This window comes from Calliphora vicina, chromosome 4 (assembly GCF_958450345.1).
Source record: "Calliphora vicina chromosome 4, idCalVici1.1, whole genome shotgun sequence".
Classification (NCBI taxonomy): Eukaryota; Metazoa; Arthropoda; class Insecta; order Diptera; family Calliphoridae; genus Calliphora; species Calliphora vicina.
Genome location: NC_088783.1, coordinates 3,858,067 through 3,879,978, shown reverse-complemented (window position 1 = coordinate 3,879,978; position 21,912 = coordinate 3,858,067). Strand labels below are relative to the sequence as shown.

Here is a 21,912-nt window from a genome sequence, read left to right as displayed (position 1 = left end):
GTTTTAAAGCATTTATTGAGACCTACAACATTTAAAAAGAAATTTATTTTATAATTAAACACTTATATACAGAGTTATTGAGGATTTAATTTAAATTGTGAATGAAATTTACGAAAACATTTCAAATATAAAACTTTATCTTCATCATTCAGTTTATTTCCAAATGAATATGAATTTATCTGAAAACTTTAAAATCTAATAAAACTGCAATTTATTTCTAGTTTTTCTTTTTTTTTATTTATTTAAAAATTTACTAATTTTAAGTAACTGCTTTTTGTTTTACGATTCATGTGAAGAAAATAATAATAAATACATAAACATACATAAATATTTACATATAAATGTATGTAAGTTTACATAATAGTTACAATAAAAGGTTAAATACATGTAAAAAAATAAAAAAACAATTTGTGTATAAATAAATATATTTTAAAGATAATAAGTATTAACCTAACAAATGAAACAAATTGACACAAATTGTTATTTTGTGAAATGGGAAAAATGTAAGTAAATTTAGGTATGTATGTAAAAATATGCAACAATAAATATTTAAAGATCTGGGTATAAAAAAATTATTATAGTTTTCTTTTCTGTTTTATAAGGTACACAAGGACACATTTATTTATTTAGATTTGTTTCTTTTTTTTTGTTGTAAGTTTTTGGTTTGTTTTATATTGTATTTTCTATATAATAAAATAATTAGAGTAGAGTACATTGATATAGAATAAAAAGGAATTTAGATAACAGTCTCTTAAGGATATTGATTTTCAAAGTTTTGTTGCGAAATTCAAGGATTACAATTGTTTTTTGAATTTTAGTTTCTCTTTTTATTTTCAGTAGTTTAGTTTATTGGTAAAATTTTACTCATTATGGATTTTGTATAGATTTATTAATGCAGTAAGTATAGTTATTTGTATGTACGGTTTTTTATATTTTGATATTGATATCTTATTTCTTGGCTTATTTTTTTCTGTTTAATATGTATAAAGATTTAGATTTTCAGTTTGATTTGATTTGTAAAATAAATTCTTTACTTTTTTGATATTTTGATATGAAAAGCTGCCATAATTATAAATCACTGTAAATTTCTTCCATTTACAAATTTCTAAATTGAGCAAATCGTTTCTTATTCGACTATTCATTTTTAACAAGTAATGACAGCATTCATTTCAATTGAATATTGTTTAACAAGGATCTTAGCGAGATTCTTCGATTTTTCTGAAAAAAATCGTGGATCTTTTCTTTATAAATAACTTTCCTTATAAACTACAAAAAAATGATTGTAATTTAATTAGTTTGGTATATAAGAGTTTACTTTGGTTGAAAACATTTATAAAAATTTAAATTATCTACTACAAAGAAAATCATATATGTAATTAAATTGGAAGTTTTCAATAGAGTTTCTCATTCGATCTACAACTACAGGAAGAATTTAATTTCTTTGATTTTGGCCTCTACTTGTGAAGTTATTTATGCTAAACATAAATCTAATTTACATGCACGTGTTTAAATGTATAATATAAATAACTACTTCGTAATTTATTAATTTCTTTATTTATTTTCAATAATCATCTGCAATTGCAACACCAAACTGCGAGCCAACTGTAAAATAGACTGGGCATTGTGTCGCTCTGCCATTTCTGTAATATTAAACCATCAATTATAAATCAGTTATTAATTCAACAACATTTACTAACCATTGAAAAACTTAATGACATCCGTAAAATCCATACTATTCGATAGAATTATATCTCTATAGGTTTCCAATAAAGCCAATGCCAAAAACAATACAAAATTTCCCGAGGCGACATGTTTGGCAGCCCATATTACTTCCCAAGTGGAAAATACATCATCGTAAACCAGTTCCCGTTTAAAATCCAACAAAAACCAACGATAACAGAAATAGAAATGTGTATAATCACCATTTGAATCCATGAGGTCATACATTTCCGAGTCCAGAATCTGTATCAATGATCTGAAAATTGATAAAATAAAATTATTATTTTTTGCAGTTCTTATTTATAATGCAGTGATTACCTCATATTGGCAAAATGCATATCCATTGCTCCACCATTGGGAAAATTCTCAATCATACGCTCCATTAGCTTGCAAAAACAACTGTATGTTAAGGATTCATCATCGAATATTACAAGGAGTGGAGCCACCAAATCGCACATGCCCTGCATGTAACCAATATCTAAATGCTCCCATACATAGCTGAAACATAAAAAATTAAAAGGCTGTATAAACGCTAAAAATATAAAGACTTTCATAGCTATTAGAATTTTTTTATACTAAAAATCAATTTTGGATCAAAAATAAAACACACAGAGCTTTTTACGATTTTGGGTTACTTCTCTTAATTAATTTGTTAGGATTTTCATAACAAAAATCAATTTTTGGTATGAATTAAATGCTTATTTACAAAGTTATCAACGATTGAAGAATTTTTATGATTTTAGTATAAAAATCGATTTTTGGTATGAAATATGAGTGATCACAAAAGAAGCTTGTTTTCTTGATTAAACGCTTATTTACAAAGATATCAACGATTGAAGAATTTTTATGATTTTCGTATAAAAATCGATTTTTGGTATGAAATATGAGTGATCACAGATGAAGCTTGTTTTCTTGATTAAACGCTTATTTACAAAGATATCAACGATTGAAGAATTTTTATGATTTCCGTATAAATATTGATTTTTGGTATGAAATATGAGTGATCACAAATGAAGCTTGTTTTCTTGATTAAACGCTTATTTACAAAGATATCAACGATTGAAGAATTTTTATGATTTTCGTATAAAAATCGATTTTTGGTATGAAATATGAGTGATCACAGATGAAGCTTGTTTTCTTGATTAAACGCTTATTTACAAAGATATCAACGATTGAAGAATTTTTATGATTTCCGTATAAATATTGATTTTTGGTATGAAATATGAGTGATCACAAGTGAAGCTTGTTTTCTTGATTAAACGCTTATTTACAAAGATATCAACGATTGAAGAATTTTTATGATTTTCATATAAAAATATATTTTTTTGGTATGAAATATGAGTGATCACAGATGAAGCTTGTTTTCTTGATTAAACGCTTATTTACAAAGATATCAACGATTGAAGAATTTTTATGATTTTCATATAAAAATATATTTTTTTGGTATGAAATATGAGTGATCACAAATGAAGCTTGTTTTCTTGATTAACCGCTTATTTACAAAGATATTAACAATTAAACAATTTTTATGATTTTCGTATAAATATTGGTATGAAATATGAGTGATCACAAATGAAGCTTGTTTTCTTGATTAAACGCTTATTTACAAAGATATCAACGATTGAAGAATTTTTATGATTTCCGTATAAATATCGATTTTTGGTATGAGATATGAGTGATCACAGATGAAGCTTGTTTTCTTGATTATATGCTTATTTACAAAGATATCAACGATTGAAGAATTTCTATGATTTTAGTATAAATATTGATTTTTGGTATTAAATATGAGTGATCACAAATGAAGCTTGTTTTCTTTATTAAATGCTTATTTACAAAGATATCAACGATTTAAGAATTTTTATGATTTCCGTATAAATATTGATTTTTGGTATGAAATATGAGTGCTCACAGATGAAGCTTGTTTTCTTGATTAAACGCTTATTTACAAAGATATCAACGATTGAAGAATTTTTATGATTTCCGTATAAATATCGATTTTTGGTATGAAATATGAGTGATCACAAATGAAGCTTGTTTTCTTGATTAAACGCTTATTTACAAAGATATCAACGATTGAAGAATTTTTATGATTTTAGTATAAAAATCGATTTTTGGTATGAAATATGAGTGATCACAAATGAAGCTTGTTTTCTTGATTGAACGCTTATTTACAAAGATATCGACGATTGAAGAATTTTTATGATTTCCGTATAAATATCGATTTTTGGTATGAAATATGAGTGACAACAAATGAAGCTTGTTTTCTTGATTAAACGCTTATTTACAAAGATATCGACGATTGAAGAATTTTTATGATTTTAGTATAAAAATCGATTTTTGGTATGAAATATGAGTGATCACAAATGAAGCTTGTTTTCTTGATTAAACGCTTATTTACAGAGATATCAACGATTGAAGAATTTTTATGATTTTAGTATAAATATTGATTTTTGGTATGAAATATGAGTGATCACAGATGAAGCTTGTTTTCCTTATTAAACGCTTATTTACAAAGATATCAACGATTGAAGAATTTTTATGATTTCCGTATAAATATCAATTTTTGGTATGAAATATGAGTGATCACAAATGAAGCTTGTTTTCTTGATTAAACGCTTATTTACAAAGATATCGACGATTGAAGAATTTTTATGATTTTAGTATAAAAATCGATTTTTGGTATGAAATATGAGTGATCACAGATGAAGCTTGTTTTCTTGATTAAACGCTTATTTACAGAGATATCAACGATTGAAGAATTTTTATGATTTCCGTATAAATATTGATTTTTGGTATGAAATATGAGTGATCACAGATGAAGCTTGTTTTCTTGATTAAACGCTTATTTACAAAGATATCGACGATTGAAGAATTTTTATGATTTTAGTATAAAAATCGATTTTTGGTATGAAATATGAGTGATCACAGATGAAGCTTGTTTTCTTGATTAAACGCTTATTTACAGAGATATCAACGATTGAAGAATTTTTATGATTTCCGTATAAATATCGATTTTTGGTATGAAATATGAGTGATCACAAATGAAGCTTGTTTTCTTGATTAAACGCTAATTTACAGAGATATCAACGATTGAAGAATTTTTATGATTTTAGTATAAAAATCGATTTTTGGTATGAAATATGAGTGATCACAAATGAAGCTTGTTTTCTTGATTAAACGCTTATTTACAGAGATATCAACGATTGAAGAATTTTTATGATTTCCGTATAAATATCGATTTTTGGTATGAAATATGAGTGATCACAAATGAAGCTTGTTTTCTTGATTAAACGCTTATTTACAAAGATATCGACGATTGAAGAATTTTTATGATTTTAGTATAAATATCGATTTTTGGTATGAAATATGAGTGATCACAAATGAAGCTTGTTTTCTTGATTAAACGCTTATTTACAGAGATATCAACGATTGAAGAATTTTTATGATTTCCGTATAAATATCGATTTTTGGTATGAAATATGAGTGATCACAGATGAAGCTTGTTTTCTTGATTAACCGCTTATTTACAAAGATATCGACGATTGAAGAATTTTTATGATTTCCGTATAAATATCGATTTTTGGTATGAAATATGAGTGATCACAGATGAAGCTTGTTTTCTTGATTAACCGCTTATTTACAAAGATATCGACGATTGAAGAATTCTTATGATTTCCGTATAAATATCGATTTTTGGTATGAAATATGAGTGATCACAGATGAAGCTTGTTTTCTTGATTAAACGCTTATTTACAAAGATATCGACGATTGAAGAATTTTTATGATTTCCGTATAAATATCGATTTTTGGTATGAAATATGAGTGATCACAGATGAAGCTTGTTTTCTTGACTAAACGCTTATTTACAAAGATATCAACGGTTGAAGAATTTTTATGATTTTAGTATAAATATCAATTTTTGGTATGAAATATGAGTGATCACAAATGAAGCTTGTTTTCTTGATTAAACGCTTATTTACAAAGATATCGACGATTGAAGAATTTTTATGATTTTAGTATAAAAATCGATTTTTGGTATGAAATATGAGTGATCACAAATGAAGCTTGTTTTCTTGATTAAACGCTTATTTACAGAGATATCAACGATTGAAGAATTTTTACGATTTCCGTATAAATATCGATTTTTGGTATGAAATATGAGTGATCACAAATGAAGCTTGTTTTCTTGATTAACCGCTTATTTACAAAGATATAAACAATTTTTATGATTTTCGTATAAATATCGATTTTTGGTATGAAATATGAATGATGAAGCTTGTTTTCTTGATTAAACGCTTATTTACAGAGATATCAACGATTGAAGAATTTTTATGATTTCCGTATAAATATCGATTTTTGGTATGAAATATGAGTGATCACAAATGAAGCTTGTTTTCTTGATTAACCGCTTATTTACAAAGATATTAACAATTAAACAATTTTTATGATTTTCGTATAAATATCGATTTTTGGTATGAAATATGAGTGATCACAAATGAAGCTTGTTTTCTTGATTAACCGCTTATTTACAAAGATATTAACAATTAAACAATTTTTATGATTTTCGTATAAATATCGATTTTTGGTATGAAATATGAGTGATCACAAATGAAGCTTGTTTTCTTGATTAAACGCTTATTTACAAAGATATTAACAATTAAACAATTTTTATGATTTTCGTATAAATATCGATTTTTGGTATGAAATATGAGTGATCACAAATGAAGCTTGTTTTCTTGATTAACCGCTTATTTACAAAGATATAAACAATTAAACAATTTTTATGATTTTCGTATAAATATCGATTTTTGGTATGAATATGAGTGATCACAAATGAAGCTTGTTTTCTTGATTAAAGGCTTATTTACAGAGATATCAACGATTGAAGAATTTTTATGATTTTATGATAAATATCGATTTTTGGTATGAAATATGAGTGATCACAAATGAAGCTTGTTTTCTTGATTAAACGCTTATTTACAGAGATATCAACGATTGAAGAATTTTTATGATTTCCGTATAAATATCGATTTTTGGTATGAAATATGAGTGATCACAAATGAAGCTTGTTTTCTTGATTAACCGCTTATTTACAAAGATATAAACAATTAAACAATTTTTATGATTTTCGTATAACTATCGATTTTTGGTATGAAATATGAGTGATCACAAATGAAGCTTGTTTTCTTGATTAAACGCTTATTTACAGAGATATCAACGATTGAAGAATTTTTATGATTTTCGTATAAATATCGAATTTTGGTATGAAATATGAGTGATCACAAATTAAGCTTGTTTTCTTGATTAAACGCTTATTTACAGAGATATCAACGATTGAAGAATTTTTATGATTTTCGTATAAATATCGATTTTTGGTATGAAATATGAGTGATCACAAATGAAGCTTGTTTTCTTGATTAACCGCTTATTTACAGAGATATCAACGATTGAAGAATTTTTATGATTTCCGTATAAATATCGATTTTTGGTATGAAATATGAGTGATCACAAATGAAGCTTGTTTTCTTGATTAACCGCTTATTTACAAAGATATAAACAATTAAACAATTTTTATGATTTTCGTATAAATATCGATTTTTGGTATGAATATGAGTGATCACAAATGAAGCTTGTTTTCTTGATTAACCGCTTATTTACAAAGATATTAACAATTAAACAATTTTTATGATTTTCGTATAAATATCGATTTTTGGTATGAAATATGAGTGATCACAAATGAAGCTTGTTTTCTTGATTAAACGCTTATTTACAGAGATATCAACTATTGAAGAGATATTAACAATTAAACAATTTTTATGATTTTATGATAAATATCGATTTTTGGTATGAAATATGAGTGATCACAAATGAAGCTTGTTTTCTTGATTAACCGCTTATTTACAAAGATATTAACAATTAAACAATTTTTATGATTTCCGTATAAATATCGATTTTTGGTATGAAATATGAGTGATCACAAATGAAGCTTGTTTTCTTGATTAAACGCTTATTTACAGAGATATCAACGATTGAAGAATTTTTATGATTTTCGTATAAACATCGATTTTTGGTATGAAATATGAGTGATCACAAATGAAGCTTGTTTTCTTGATTAAAGGCTTGTTTACAGAGATATCAACGATTGAAGAATTTTTATGATTTTATGATAAATATCGATTTTTTGTATGAAATATGAGTGATCACAAATGAAGCTTGTTTTCTTGATTAAAGGCTTATTTACAGAGATATCAACGATTGAAGAATTTTTATGATTTTCGTATAATTATCGATTTTTGGTATGAAATATGAGTGATCACAAATGAAGCTTGTTTTCTTGATTAAAGGCTTGTTTACAGAGATATCAACGATTGAAGAATTTTTATGATTTTATGATAAATATCGATTTTTGGTATGAAATATGAGTGATCACAAATGAAGCTTGTTTTCTTGATTAACCGCTTATTTACAGAGATATCAACGATTGAAGAATTTTTATGATTTACGTATAAATATCGATTTTTGGTATGAAATATGAGTGATCACAAATGAAGCTTGTTTTCTTGATTAACCGCTTATTTACAAAGATATTAACAATTAAACAATTTTTATGATTTTCGTATAAATATCGATTTTTGGTGTGAAATATGAGTGATCACAAATGAAGCTTGTTTTCTTGATTAAACGCTTATTTACAAAGATATTAACAATTAAACAATTTTTATGATTTCCGTATAAATATCGATTTTTGGTATGAAATATGAGTGATCACAAATGAAGCTTGTTTTCTTGATTAACCGCTTATTTACAAAGATATAAACAATTAAACAATTTTTATGATTTTCGTATAAATATCGATTTTTGGTATGAATATGAGTGATCACAAATGAAGCTTGTTTTCTTGATTAACCGCTTATTTACAAAGATATAAACAATTAAACAATTTTTATGATTTTCGTATAAATATCGATTTTTGGTATGAATATGAGTGATCACAAATGAAGCTTGTTTTCTTGATTAACCGCTTATTTACAAAGATATTAACAATTAAACAATTTTTATGATTTTCGTATAAATATCGATTTTTGGTATGAAATATGAGTGATCACAAATGAAGCTTGTTTTCTTGATTAAACGCTTATTTACAGAGATATCAACTATTGAAGAGATATTAACAATTAAACAATTTTTATGATTTTCGTATAAATAGCAATTTTTGGTATGAAATATGAGTGATCACAAATGAAGCTTGTTTTCTTGATTAAACGCCTATTTACAGAGATATCAACTATTGAAGAGATATTAACAATTGAACAATTTTTATGATTTTCGTATAAATAGCAATTTTTGGTATGAAATATGAGTGATCACAAATGAAGCTTGTTTTCTTGATTAACCGCTTATTTACAAAGATATTAACAATTGAAGAATTTTTATGATTTTCGTATAAATATCGATTTTTGGTATGAAATATGAGTGATCACAAATGAAGCTTGTTTTCTTGATTAAACGCTTATTTACAGAGATATCAAGGATTGAAGAATTTTTATGATTTTCGTATAAATATAGATATCAAGGATTGAAGAATTTTTATGATTTTCGTATAAATATCGATTTTTTGTATGAAATATGAGTGATCACAAATGAAGCTTGTTTTCTTGATTAAATGCTTATTTACAGAGATATCAACAATTAAACAATTTTTGTGATTTTCATATAAAAATATATTTTTTTTGTATGAAATGAAGCTTGTTTTCTTGATTAAACGCTTATTTACAAAGATATCAACAATTAAACAATTTTTGTGATTTTCATATAAAAATAGATTTTTGGTCTGAAATAGAGTGATCACAAATGAATACCACTCTTTAATTTAATGGTTTTTACTTACGTTGAAATAACATTTCGTAATTTATCCAAATTTTCGTTAGCAAAGTAGGGATAATTTCGATCGCAACGTTGTACATCCTTCTCAATGCGATGCAGGTTTAATCCGAATTGTTCCAGCAATTCGCTCTGAAAGATAGATAAGGAATATTAAATAAGAACGTAATTTAAATAAAAATAAAGTATTAGTGAAATGTCTGTAGAATTTCAAAGTTATATTTTCAAGGATTTGATTTAATCATTTACCAGGATTAGATCAAGAATTCTGATTTTGTAGCAGTTAAAAATATAATTTTGAAATTTAACAAAACAAGTATAAACTTAATTCTACTAAATCTCTGCGTGCAATATTTTTAATTAAATATGTCAATGTAAACTGTGCTTATCAATTTGGAAAATGAATGTTGTAACATTGTTTGGAGCTTTTTGAAAATGGTTCGATTAGGTACCATGATTGTAGCGTGCATACCAAGAGCTTAAACCCTGTTTAGGATTTAAACATTTAAAGAGATATCGTATCGACTTACACTATAAACACCACCATTGGAACTCGCTGGTGATACACAGGCAGACTTGGGCTCCTGCAGAGCATCAAAAACTGTTTGATTGGTCAGCTCTTCAAGAGGTGACATACGCATACTAGATATTTTGGGACTGATCTCCCAATTGATAATATCCACCGAGGCATTTGTAACAATAACAGCAGTTTTTAAATCTTTCTCTTCGTCCGACGCTTCTTGCTCTATTCCGGTTTGTTCATGTACGTCATCATGTAAATGTTCTTGAATATCGTCCGCACTTAGATACTCTGGACTTAGTATGGATTTTGTATCCATATCTTCGGAAGCTATAAATTGAGTTGATTGTTCTGGTTTTAATTCTACATAACCATTTCCTACGGTATCATAAGATGAAGTTGAAGGCGTACTTTTAGCACTTGCATTGACATTGGCTGAGAATTCTTCTCTTAAAGATGGTTCCTCCTTGGAGAAATGTGATGGAGGTTCGAATTTTGCATCTTCTCGCTCTTCTTCTTCAATATTCAGATCATCGGTAGTATCATCTACATTTCCAGAGTCTGTACTAGTTTTCATGGCTCGTGGTATAGGTTTCACCATTAGATGGCCTGTACTGCTAGTTGTGGCCATTTGTAAGGGTTCTCTTTGATCTTCCTCAAATTCCAAATCACCAGGATCGGATATATCGGAAATATCTTCAAAGACTTCATTCTCCAAGTCTCCTGTTTCTATATCGACATGTCGTACTGTTTTCTCTTGACCACTATTACTGCCAGAACTTAGTTTTGCCACAGCTCTGGCTGTTTTCTCCTTCTCTCTTTGTTGTACTATGGCGTCCACAGCCAACCATTCGCTCATTGTTGTCTCATAGTAGTGTTTGCAGGTTTCGTCTAAATTCTGTCGTTCTTCCATAGTGCTACCAAATGTATAATGGCCTAAAAGGTAGGGCCAGATTTCTTTGCGCAGTTCTGGAGCTACACCACCAAAATATACTAAACGGAAGACCTCATTTGCATTGACAGCCCTACCGTTCTCGTTTAATTCCTTCCACTTTTCAACCGTTAAACCATCTTCGTCAGCTTTCACTGAAAAAAGTCAATGAAATATTTACAGATTTTTATGAAGTTAAAACAACTACTTTCTAAATACAACTTACTTTCTGGTGTTATGCGTCCATTAACCAAACCGGATAGATGAGTGCGTACTGTGGATAAATGCCTGCAGTAGGCCAACCAGCCATAAAATGCCCTTGATATTATTTGACGTTTCATGGTAGAGCAGACCATTTCAATACTGGCATTTTGATTTGTTTGCGGTAGTGGTGACTCCAAAGGATATTGATCGATGGAAATACTTTTACTGGAACAATCGCTGCTGCCTGTTGTTGAACAACTGCTCAGTTGGGCTCGCCGTGGTGTACTTCGCACAAAATCCAATATAGAATGAGCAGCCGCTGCAAGCAAAGAGAATATCATTTTTAAAATCCTCTAAATATGTATGCATTTGCGTTAATTCTTACCAAATTCTTCGTGTTTACTTTTGCTAACAATACGAAAAACATAATCAATGGGGGTCTCATCGAAAGACTCCATTACAGAGGGCAATATACGCCTGCGTACACTTTTAGGCCAAGGGAATATTTTGCCAATGCCCCTTTGAGACCACAATGGTGGATCCAGTTGTCCATGAGGCAAGAGACCCGTCTCTAAACAACTTAGGAACTGTTGCATATGTCCACCTTCAGGAAATATTATGGGAGGACGCTGCAAACCATCCTGGCTGACTAAGATTACGGTGCCACCACTATCTTCTCCCTTGTTTTGATGACAATGCACATAGACTATATCGTCCACGTTGATGTTTAAGGCATAGGCCCAAAAGTGTTCCTTATCGACATCTTCTTCTGATTCCTGATAACCATTCATCAATTGATTGGGAGTCCATTTGATGGTTAGCGTTTGTATATGTTGATGAAGGCTCAAATAACCCAACATGGGCTCGCTGCAATCTTTCTGCGGATTTATAAGCAAATTACTAAAACTGAAAATATAAATGAACTTGGGTAAAACCTACCGGCAATACTTGCACATTATTTTTCCCATACAATAAGGTAGCCCTCGAATTCTGATGTAAAGACTCTACATAATCTTTGGCAACTGTACAAGAAGCTATTGATTTAAAGGTGCCTGCATTGGCCTCATCTGTGCTAGTATTTAAGCTTCTTTTGAAATTTATAATTGGCGCTCTTGAGGATACCGATGAAGATCGCCTGCCCGAACTAATGCGATGTCTTTGTACTAATTCATCGGCATGTGGATCTGTCCAGTAATGATCAGCAGTTTTGGCTTTGGTAAATTCCAAAGCACAGGGACCCACCAAAAGCGAACTCAAAATACAGCCATAATCAGAGTCGGCAACTAAAGAATCACGTTCATAATAAGATGAGGCATTTTCTACCAGAAATTCAATGATTTTCACCAAACGTTTTTCATAAAGAGCCAAACGTATCCATAAATATCTGCAAAAGTTATGCAGATTTGTAAGTAACATTTTATTGTTTTTTTAATGGTTTCCAGAGATAAATTTAAATACTCACTTCATTGAAGCCAACGAAACACTCGAACAGCTAGTACTCATTGCACTGGTTACAGAACTGCTGCTTCCCTTCTTCATCATTGGCGGACGATTGAAACTGTCACTACTCGAGGACGAACGCTTGTGTGGATCATTTGCTTCGATATCTTGTACCATTTTACTAATATGTTCGGCATCTGAGCAAAGTTTGGCAATTTTATGCAACAGAGCTGTAGTCGATGAAGTTTTGAACAAACCCAAAGCACGACGTCTCAAACCCTGACTCAAGCAAGCTTCCACCGCAGCACACAATTGTGTCACTGTAGTACTTTCCTCGTGTACATATTTCTTGGTAACAGCTTCTTCCATCAACTGCTTAACCTCCTTTTTAACGGCAGATATTAAACGCTCCTTAAAATCCGTCTCTGGAAAACAAAACAAAAACATAAAAAACACATTTATTAATATGTAAATTATTGGAGGTTAAATATATTTAGGTGCACACTTAAAACTACAGTAAGACACAAGCCAATTTATAAAACGCATCTCTATAGAATAAACAAAGTGATGAATTCATCACATAGACAGACCCATGACACGCGATGCTGTCATTAAAATTGATGGAGAAATAAAAGCAGTATTATTAGACTCTGAGCTAAGCAGAAAACGACCAACAAAATGAAAACAACAATAATAAAGTATAAATTTACAATAACATAATTTTCATTTATGAGTCTATCTATAACGCAGTAATTTATTTTTCATTGTAGTAATTGGAAAGACCATCACCCGTTGAGCCAACTTTCAGCCCCATACCCTAAACATAAATGTTTGAGAAGAAGTATTTAACAACAAAACACTCTAACTGTCTTCAGCTAATAAAAAATCTCATCAAATTTACAATGTCTTAATGGTCTCCAAACCCCTGTTGAGTTAAGCTAAAGAAATACATATAGGTACATTAGAGTGCTCCAAAAAAACAAAATTGCGAATTTTGACCGTCCCCTCCTCTAGAATTGTTCTATGTATTGTAGAAACACGTTGTGTAAAATATTAGGATGATAGGATAACGTTAACTGGTGGCGCAACGACGCTGAAGTTTTGAGGTGCATTTACAAGGGGAAAATATGCAATTTTTTCAGTTTTTGTAAAAATTTTGCCATTAAATAATGACTTTTACAATTTAATTTAAAAGAATCGAAATGTGTACGTAATTGTCGGTTTAATAAGATATAAAAGACAAAAATTGGTGAAAAAATGTTAAAGTTATTAAAAAATCGCCAGGCCATTAACGTGTCTCAGGCCACTAGAACAAGAAATTTATGAACAAAATTAACATATTTTGAGAAATATTAAAATAAAAGCTAATTTTTACTTAAAATATATCCATATTTACTTGTATATGAGTTTTTGTCCTCGTAGGATACCGTTAACCTATTCGCAGGTATGACCAAAAAAATTAATTTTTTTAAAGGCAGTTTCAAAACTCCAATTTCAAATTTTTAAAAATTTTGTCAAACAAATTTCAGAATTTTTTGATCATCACATGGGGATTTATTGACAACATAATAGGGAATAAAAATGTGAAAAAAGTATGTCAATGCCTCCTATAGTTTTTCCGTACCTGCGATATAAATTTTGCGATTTTCGAGAAAAACTAATTTTTTGGCCATATTTTGGGGAATGACCAGAATTTCCTTACTGTAATGATTTTTAAGTAAAAGCTATTCAGAATAATATAGTCTAGGTAATTTTAAATATAGTCTGAAAGTTTTACTAAAATCGGAAAACTTTAACCCTTAAATCGTGAAGGTCAAAAGTCAATTTTTTCAATATTTGGAATTTCTCGTGGAAAGATAGCGAAATATTATATATTTTTGATCCGATTTTGATGAAACTTACGAAAAATATAAAATGGAGTCTAGTATTCACAATAACAGTACAAAAATGGAAATTAACCGTTAAGAGTACTTTAGGCCAAAATGACTGTGTTTTTCGTGATTTTAAAAGTTGAGGGTCATTTGGACCCCAAGTGCTATTAAGGGTTAATTTCCATTTTTGTACTGTTATTGTGAATACTAGACTCCATTTTGTATTTTTCGTAAGTTTCATCAAAATCGGCAAAAAAATTTATAAAATTTCGCTATCTTTCCATGAGAAATTCCAAATATTGAAAAAATTGACATTTGACCTTAACGATTTAAGGGTTAAAGTTTTCCGATTTTAGTAAAACTTTCAGACTATATTTAAAATTACCTGGACTATATTATTCTGAATAGCTTTTACTTAAAAATCATTACAGTAAGGAAATTCTGGTCATTCCCCAAAATATGGCCAAAAAATTAGTTTTTCTCGAAAATCGCAAAATTTATATCGCAGGTACGGAAAAACTATAGGAGGCATTGACATACTTTTTTCACATTTGTATTCCCTATTATGTTGTCAATAAATCCCCATGTGATGATCAAAAAATTCTGAAATTTGTTTAACAAAATTTTTAAAAATTTGAAATTGGAGTTTTGAAACTGCCGTTAAAAAAATTTAATTTTTTTGATCATACCTGCGAATAGGTTAACGGTATCCTACGAGGACAAAAACTCATATACAAGTAAATATGGATATATTTTAAGTAAAAATAAGCTTTTATTTTAATATTTCTCAAAATATGTTAATTTTGTTCATAAATTTCTTGTTCTAGTGGCCTGAGACACGTTAATGGCCTGGCGATTTTTTAATAACTTTAACATTTTTTCACCAATTTTTGTCTTTTATATCTTATTATAACGACAATTACGTACACATTTCGATTCTTTTAAATTAAATTGTAAAAGTCATTATTTAATGGCAAAATTTTTACAAAAACTGAAAAAATTGCATATTTTCCCCTTGTAAATGCACCTCAAAACTTCAGCGTCGTTGCGCCACCAGTTAACGTTATCCTATCATCCTAATATTTTACACAACGTGTTTCTACAATACATAGAACAATTCTAGAGGGGGGGACGGCCTGTACCTAGAAAGTTTTTTTCGTCCATACAATCTTGGAGCACTCTAAGGTACATATATAACCGAGGACAACTTAAAATTTCTTTCATGTTATCAATTAATTTTGTTTATGTTTCTATATTGTGTCTTTCAAATAGTATAATTTTATTAAGACTTTGAAATGAGAACTTTTTCAAAGACTGTCCTTTCGTTGTTGCAAATACCATCAAATAGTAGAGCAATATATAAATTTGTAAATAATCTTGAAAATATTGTTTAAATTGGCCTCGTAATAAAACAACTAAGCTATGCCGAATCTTATATACCCACCACTAGTATAATACGGACATCGTTATGCGATTGTTATGCGATTTGTATAAAATTCGTATCTATTCACCCGATTTCACATTGCCGGATTTGGACCGCTAGTCACAAAACCCAGTAGTAAAATATGAATATATTTGAAACAAATAAAAAATTTCAGTAGTAAAATATGAATATATTTGAAACAAATAAAATTTTTTATCAACATCGATATTTATGAGGGGGCCGTTCTGCATAAAACTAGCCGAACTAACCGATCTTCAATGACGATTTCCATATATATCACAATTATTTGTGTCGATATTTATAAAAGATGTTTGCGTATTTAAGTGATTTTAGATAATAGATTATGGGGGCTATGGTAAAATATGGACCGATCCAAATAGAATTTGATTTTGTGATTTATTTCTACATATAATTGTGTAGGGATACTGCTATTATATAGGCATTTATATACCATAGAGCCATATTCCGGGAAGAAATCTGTAAAGGAACTGGGAGAATACATGGACCGATTCTTGCTATTTTCAAGAGAGCTTATTTGTTTATCAAAATGATAATGTGTGCACAATTTCATGATATTATTTGCAATATATAGTTGCAAAACAGTTTTGGAGGTTGTCTCACATGTCCTCGAGGATTCATAGTGCCAACAACAGACAGACGTACGGACGGACATTAACAAATCGTTTTAGAATTATATAAGGACCCTGAATATACACACCTTTACAAAAGTATACATACGATCGACTTATTGGGCTTTTTTGTAAACATCTGATGAGTCAGTGAATGAGTGAGTGAGTGAATGAAAGAGTCAGGCCTTGTTTAAATATATATATGTTTAAAAAAATTCCCAATAAGTCGATCGTATGTATACTTTTGTAACGGTGTGTGTATATACTTTTGTGGGTGTGCGAGGAATATTTCCCATCTTTTGGGTAATAGGTATACAAAACAATATGTTAAATACAATAGTAATATCATGTGCAACACTGTATGAAATTATAACGAAAACATGTCCTATGTCCTACTCTACTAACAGAACTAAAATGTCTGAATATGTTTGTATGGTAGAGAACAGAACATAGGATGTAGTTATGAATGAATGATTAAATGATTCAACAAAGGCTGTATGTATGTATGAAGTACTGTATAATCATAGGAATACTCAACAGAATACGAATCAACATAAAAGAAAACACTATACAACAAGTTCGTGTGTAGTTTTTGTGTACATTAGGGTGGTCCTTATATTGCACTGTTTTGATTTTCGGAGCATCCAATGTCTGAAATTTTCTCTGTCATCACAAAACCAAATGTTGAAAATGCAAAATCGTATAACATTTTATTTAAGCTAAATCAGATAATATTGTTACGTTTTTACCTTTTAAAAACGGTGGTTTATTTCATTTAACTAAACCGGAAACTTTTGATTGCAAATAAATGCAGTTTAGTAGTTTAAAATTGTAACAACCCTTTATTTATTTAAATTTACACAACAATAGTTTAAATAGTCGATTTGTATTTTTAATATACACACTTAAGTTACACTTTATAGTTCACAAGAATGCAATTGATGTTAACTCTAACATCGCCTATAATAAACTGACTAACGACTACAAACACTGGCACTATTTATACACAGCGCTATCTTCCTTCGAGTAGCTTCATAAAAGATCTTAACGGACAAAATTAGAATATTCGAATTCTAGAGTTTTCAATGTTAATATTAGCAACTTAAACATTTAGTGTTACCATACTTACAAACAATACTAATAACTGCGTGCTATCAACATTGTTGATAAGTAGAAGCTTCTGCTGATGGACATGTTTATAAACATGATGAATGTTGCAGGCAGTCGTTACAGACCGATAAATTCCAATCGCTAATGCAAATTCGTAACAATATTTATATTGCACATTTTATTTGATATAGATTATTTAATAGGGAATCAAAGAATTTATTCGAATAATGACGAATTTTAAATTTAATATTTTTAATCTATCATATTTTTCATAAATAAAAACGGATGGATTTGCCCCAATTCAGAAAAGTACCAAGACATTAAATTACACTGTGTGTATTTTTTTAAGTCATGGAAAAATAACCATATACGGACACCAGTACGTGATAAAAGACAAAAAAAAAAAGACCCGTGTTTCCTAGTTTTGTCTAAAGTAATGCACTTTTTTTATGGGCCCCCAAAGATTTGGGGCCTCGGTGTCATTTTTGCATACAGTTTTAAAAATTCATTCCAGATATGAAAATTTTTGTTTGGTTTATTAATGACTTCGAATAGTTTTTTTAATAATTTTATGTTTAGACAATTTAGACCACATATGTATATAAAACGTATTTTTACGAAATAATTTTAAACGTTTATTATTATTTTTAATTGGATTTTTTTTAAATATTGCTACTTAGAACTTGAAACTTTATATAAAATAGGCAACCGATTTTGCTCAAATCTTCAGTCATCTTGGTTTCTAGATGACGAAGAACAATTTTAGAGCTTGGGAGCATAGAAAATCCAAAATATGCCAAATAGGAGCCACCCTAATGTACATATATTAGTAGAAATAACACATAACTACATACGTAAACTGGCATGTAGTTGTGGATTTCATTTACGTATGCATTTGTGTCTCTGTGTTCTGTATGGACAACCCGCAATGCCGGATGTCGTCGCCTGTACGTTATTAAGTTTAGTACCGATGGCCATTAAGCAGAAATGAGTCGGGATAAAGTGATTATAATAATAGTGCAACAATATCAAACTACACAGAGATTTCTAACACATTTCCATCCGGTTTATCCTAATCTTATTTGTGGTTATCAGTTTTATCATCATCACCATTGTTGTATTTCTGGCATTTCTTTTCTCTTTAGTTTTTAAACAACAGTTGCTGCATTGGAATAATTTGACATTTTTGGATTTAAAAACTGCTGAAAGTAGTAAATATAAAATGAAGACACGAATAGATAATATCAAGCGATTGATAACATATGCTTAGGCTCGATAGGCAATTAGATTGTAAAAATTGCTTCAGTTTTATAAGTATTTAAAAAAAAAACGGCAACAAATTTGTATGGATGCCATCGTAAATAGGGAGATTTAATACACATTTTCTCAACCTGTAGAAATAAAATTATATTATGACTGGCTATAAGAATAAAATCGTTCATGCTTAAATTGCTGTAGCAATATCAGATCTACAGCTATGAGAACTTGACTTAAGCAATGATGGCAAATGTGCTTTTTGGAATGCTAAACATTTATTATGTTGCAGTGATGCAATGTTACTGTATTTACAAATACACCTTTGGTCTCTAATATGATCTGAATTCTCCTGATACATTTTTATTTCTTTTTACATTGTCCAATACTCAGCAAAACTATAATTGAAGAATTATATTGCATTAGCATAGTTTTCAGATAAATTATCGCTGTAAAATCATGATATGGTTGCAGCAAATATACTATGTTCTATGTAATCATAGAACTTGGTTTCACCAATAATGTATAATGTACATATTGTTACGTTTTTGCCTTTTAAAAACGGTGGTTTATTTCCTTTAAATAAACCGGATACTTTTATTTGCAAATAAAAGCAGTTTAGTAGTTTAAAATTGCAACAACTCTTTATTTATTAAAATTTACACAAAATAGTCACTCAGTGTTTTTATACAGACACGTTTATAATTCACAGAAATACACACTATTTATGATGTACAAGAATGCAGTTGATGTTAACTCTAACAGCATCTATGATAAACTCAACTCACGACTGCAACCGCAGCCACTGTTTATATGCAGCGCCATCTTCCTTCCAGAAGCTTCCTTTAGGTGCTTCAATGCTAATGTTAGCAGCTTAAACATTTAGGTATGGCAGCACCTACAAACAATGCTAATAACTGCGTGCTATCAACATTGTTGATAGGTAGAAGCTTCTACTGATGGACATGTTTATAAACATGATGAATGTTGCAGGCAATCATTACAGACCGATAAATTCCAATCGCTAATGCAAATTCGTAACAATATTTTATAGTTACATGATTGTACTACATATATGGTTGGCAATATGATTGATTTTTAACGACATTCTTTTGAAAATTCTAACTAGAACTCAATAAGGATTATTATGAAAATATATTGTTATACTCATATTTATAATCAAATACTTCATAATCTCATTAAGCTTTCATCATAATGTGATATTTAATATAATCTATTATGTGTTTATAAATCCATAATATAGTTGAGTTGAAGTCATAATAGGGTTGGGCTCAGTCATATACTGATTTTTCTTTGAGTGCAGCTATTAAATCGTCAAATCGAAATGTCTTTTCAAAATCAATAAAAAATAAAACAATATTTGCCCTAGATAATAGATTTGTTTGAATAAATACTACATTTTCACTGAATTATTTGTTTTAAATCTTAAATTATACTGAAATTACATCAACTTTAAATGCGAAAGCTCTTCACAATAAAACTACAAGCATTTTTAGAAAACTTCTGATGAAAATTATTTAAATAATTTTATTGGCTTACTATGTAGAGTAAACATTTGCTGAAATTGTAGAAATCTTCTTTAAATTTCCATTTAATAAATTTAAGTTGATTTTGCCATTTAAAATCATTAACTCTATTGATTATTTTAAATATAAATTCAACCATTAAACAATTTTTATCGAGTTCATTGGAATACACAAGGTTGAATAACCCTGCCCTATATTGATACTTAAATACATAATTAAACTGTAGAATAGTTTAAAGTCTAATCGTATAGTAACATTAAACTGACGCCAGCTCTGTATGTACTTATTTGCTAATATGTTTCTAGGTTTTGTTGTTTTATTTCTGTATTTTATCTGTTTAGTTTTATTTTTACTTTATTTTAAATACACATACAATGTCCTTCATTGTTTCCACTATAAATGCTGAAACAATGTACGAGTGAGTATCTCCCCATGTTTGTGTCTCTAAAAACAACATGAAAATGAAACTCCTTGACTCAAATGCATTTCATTTCAAATAAACTGCAGCTAAACTATTCTTGTACTCCTGTATTGGCTTTCTACACCTCTCAACTTCTAAGACCTCTGCTCACCAACGCACAGTGGGGCGGAATCAAATTTTTTTAGAAATAATTCTAGCATTTCTGCTCCGATCGGAATAAAACTTGAGACGGGAGTAGACAAGGAGTATTCGAGTTCAAATTATTAAAATGGGCCCTACAAATACTCCAAGGGCGGCGCTATTGGGGCTCAAAGAAGAGTATTTTTTTTTTGTTGGACTACTAAATTACCAATAATATACAACAGATTTCAGAGCAATATCAATTATGGATCCATATAAACGATTTTCAATTTAAAAATTCAAAAACTAGTAGATTTTCGCTGTTTTTTGGGCGAAAAGGTGTCTTAATTCTTTTTTTATTAAAAAAAAAAACTTTCTTTAAGAACATATAACAATTATATGTATATTTTTCTGTAAGGCATCTTTACGGAGAACATTTTAGTATAAAAAAATATGTTCTATTTTTCGAATATGTCGGCCTTACGCACTTCGGAAATTGACCTATTTTTTATCAAAATTTCAACATTGGGCCACATGTTCTAAAATCCCAAAGCTGGGATCAGAAAACTGAAACCTTGATATGTTCCCTATTTATCCCCAAAGTATTTTCTCAGCCCCGAAGGAAATGTGGACCCTACACGCAGAGAAAAAAAATTGGGCATGGTTACTGTAACCATTTAAATAGTGTTACAAGATTTTTAACAATATTATAGTCACAGTAACTATTTACATGATTGTGGTAACCATAATATGGTTAATTTACAATTCACATGATTGTATCAACCATATATATGGTTACAGTAAACAAATATATGTTTGTG

At 29.2% G+C, this 21,912-nt stretch overlaps 1 protein-coding gene across 1 annotated transcript in view; it reads right to left on the bottom strand.

Annotated features, from left to right (window-relative positions):
• Positions 1 to 1,322: 1,322 nt before the first annotated feature.
• tbc (trabuco) overlaps positions 1,323 to 21,912 on the bottom strand; it is a 50,047-nt gene continuing 29,457 nt past the window's right edge. The window contains exons 2-10 of the mRNA XM_065508523.1: positions 12,718 to 13,120; positions 12,195 to 12,639; positions 11,641 to 12,133; positions 11,278 to 11,574; positions 10,131 to 11,206; positions 9,608 to 9,732; positions 2,038 to 2,217; positions 1,698 to 1,975; positions 1,323 to 1,640 (exon numbers count right to left, since the gene is read on the bottom strand). Coding sequence (XP_065364595.1) covers positions 1,552 to 1,640; positions 1,698 to 1,975; positions 2,038 to 2,217; positions 9,608 to 9,732; positions 10,131 to 11,206; positions 11,278 to 11,574; positions 11,641 to 12,133; positions 12,195 to 12,639; positions 12,718 to 13,120 — 3,386 coding nt within the window. The 3' untranslated portion in view covers positions 1,323 to 1,551. The remainder of the gene's footprint in view (positions 1,641 to 1,697; positions 1,976 to 2,037; positions 2,218 to 9,607; positions 9,733 to 10,130; positions 11,207 to 11,277; positions 11,575 to 11,640; positions 12,134 to 12,194; positions 12,640 to 12,717; positions 13,121 to 21,912) is intronic.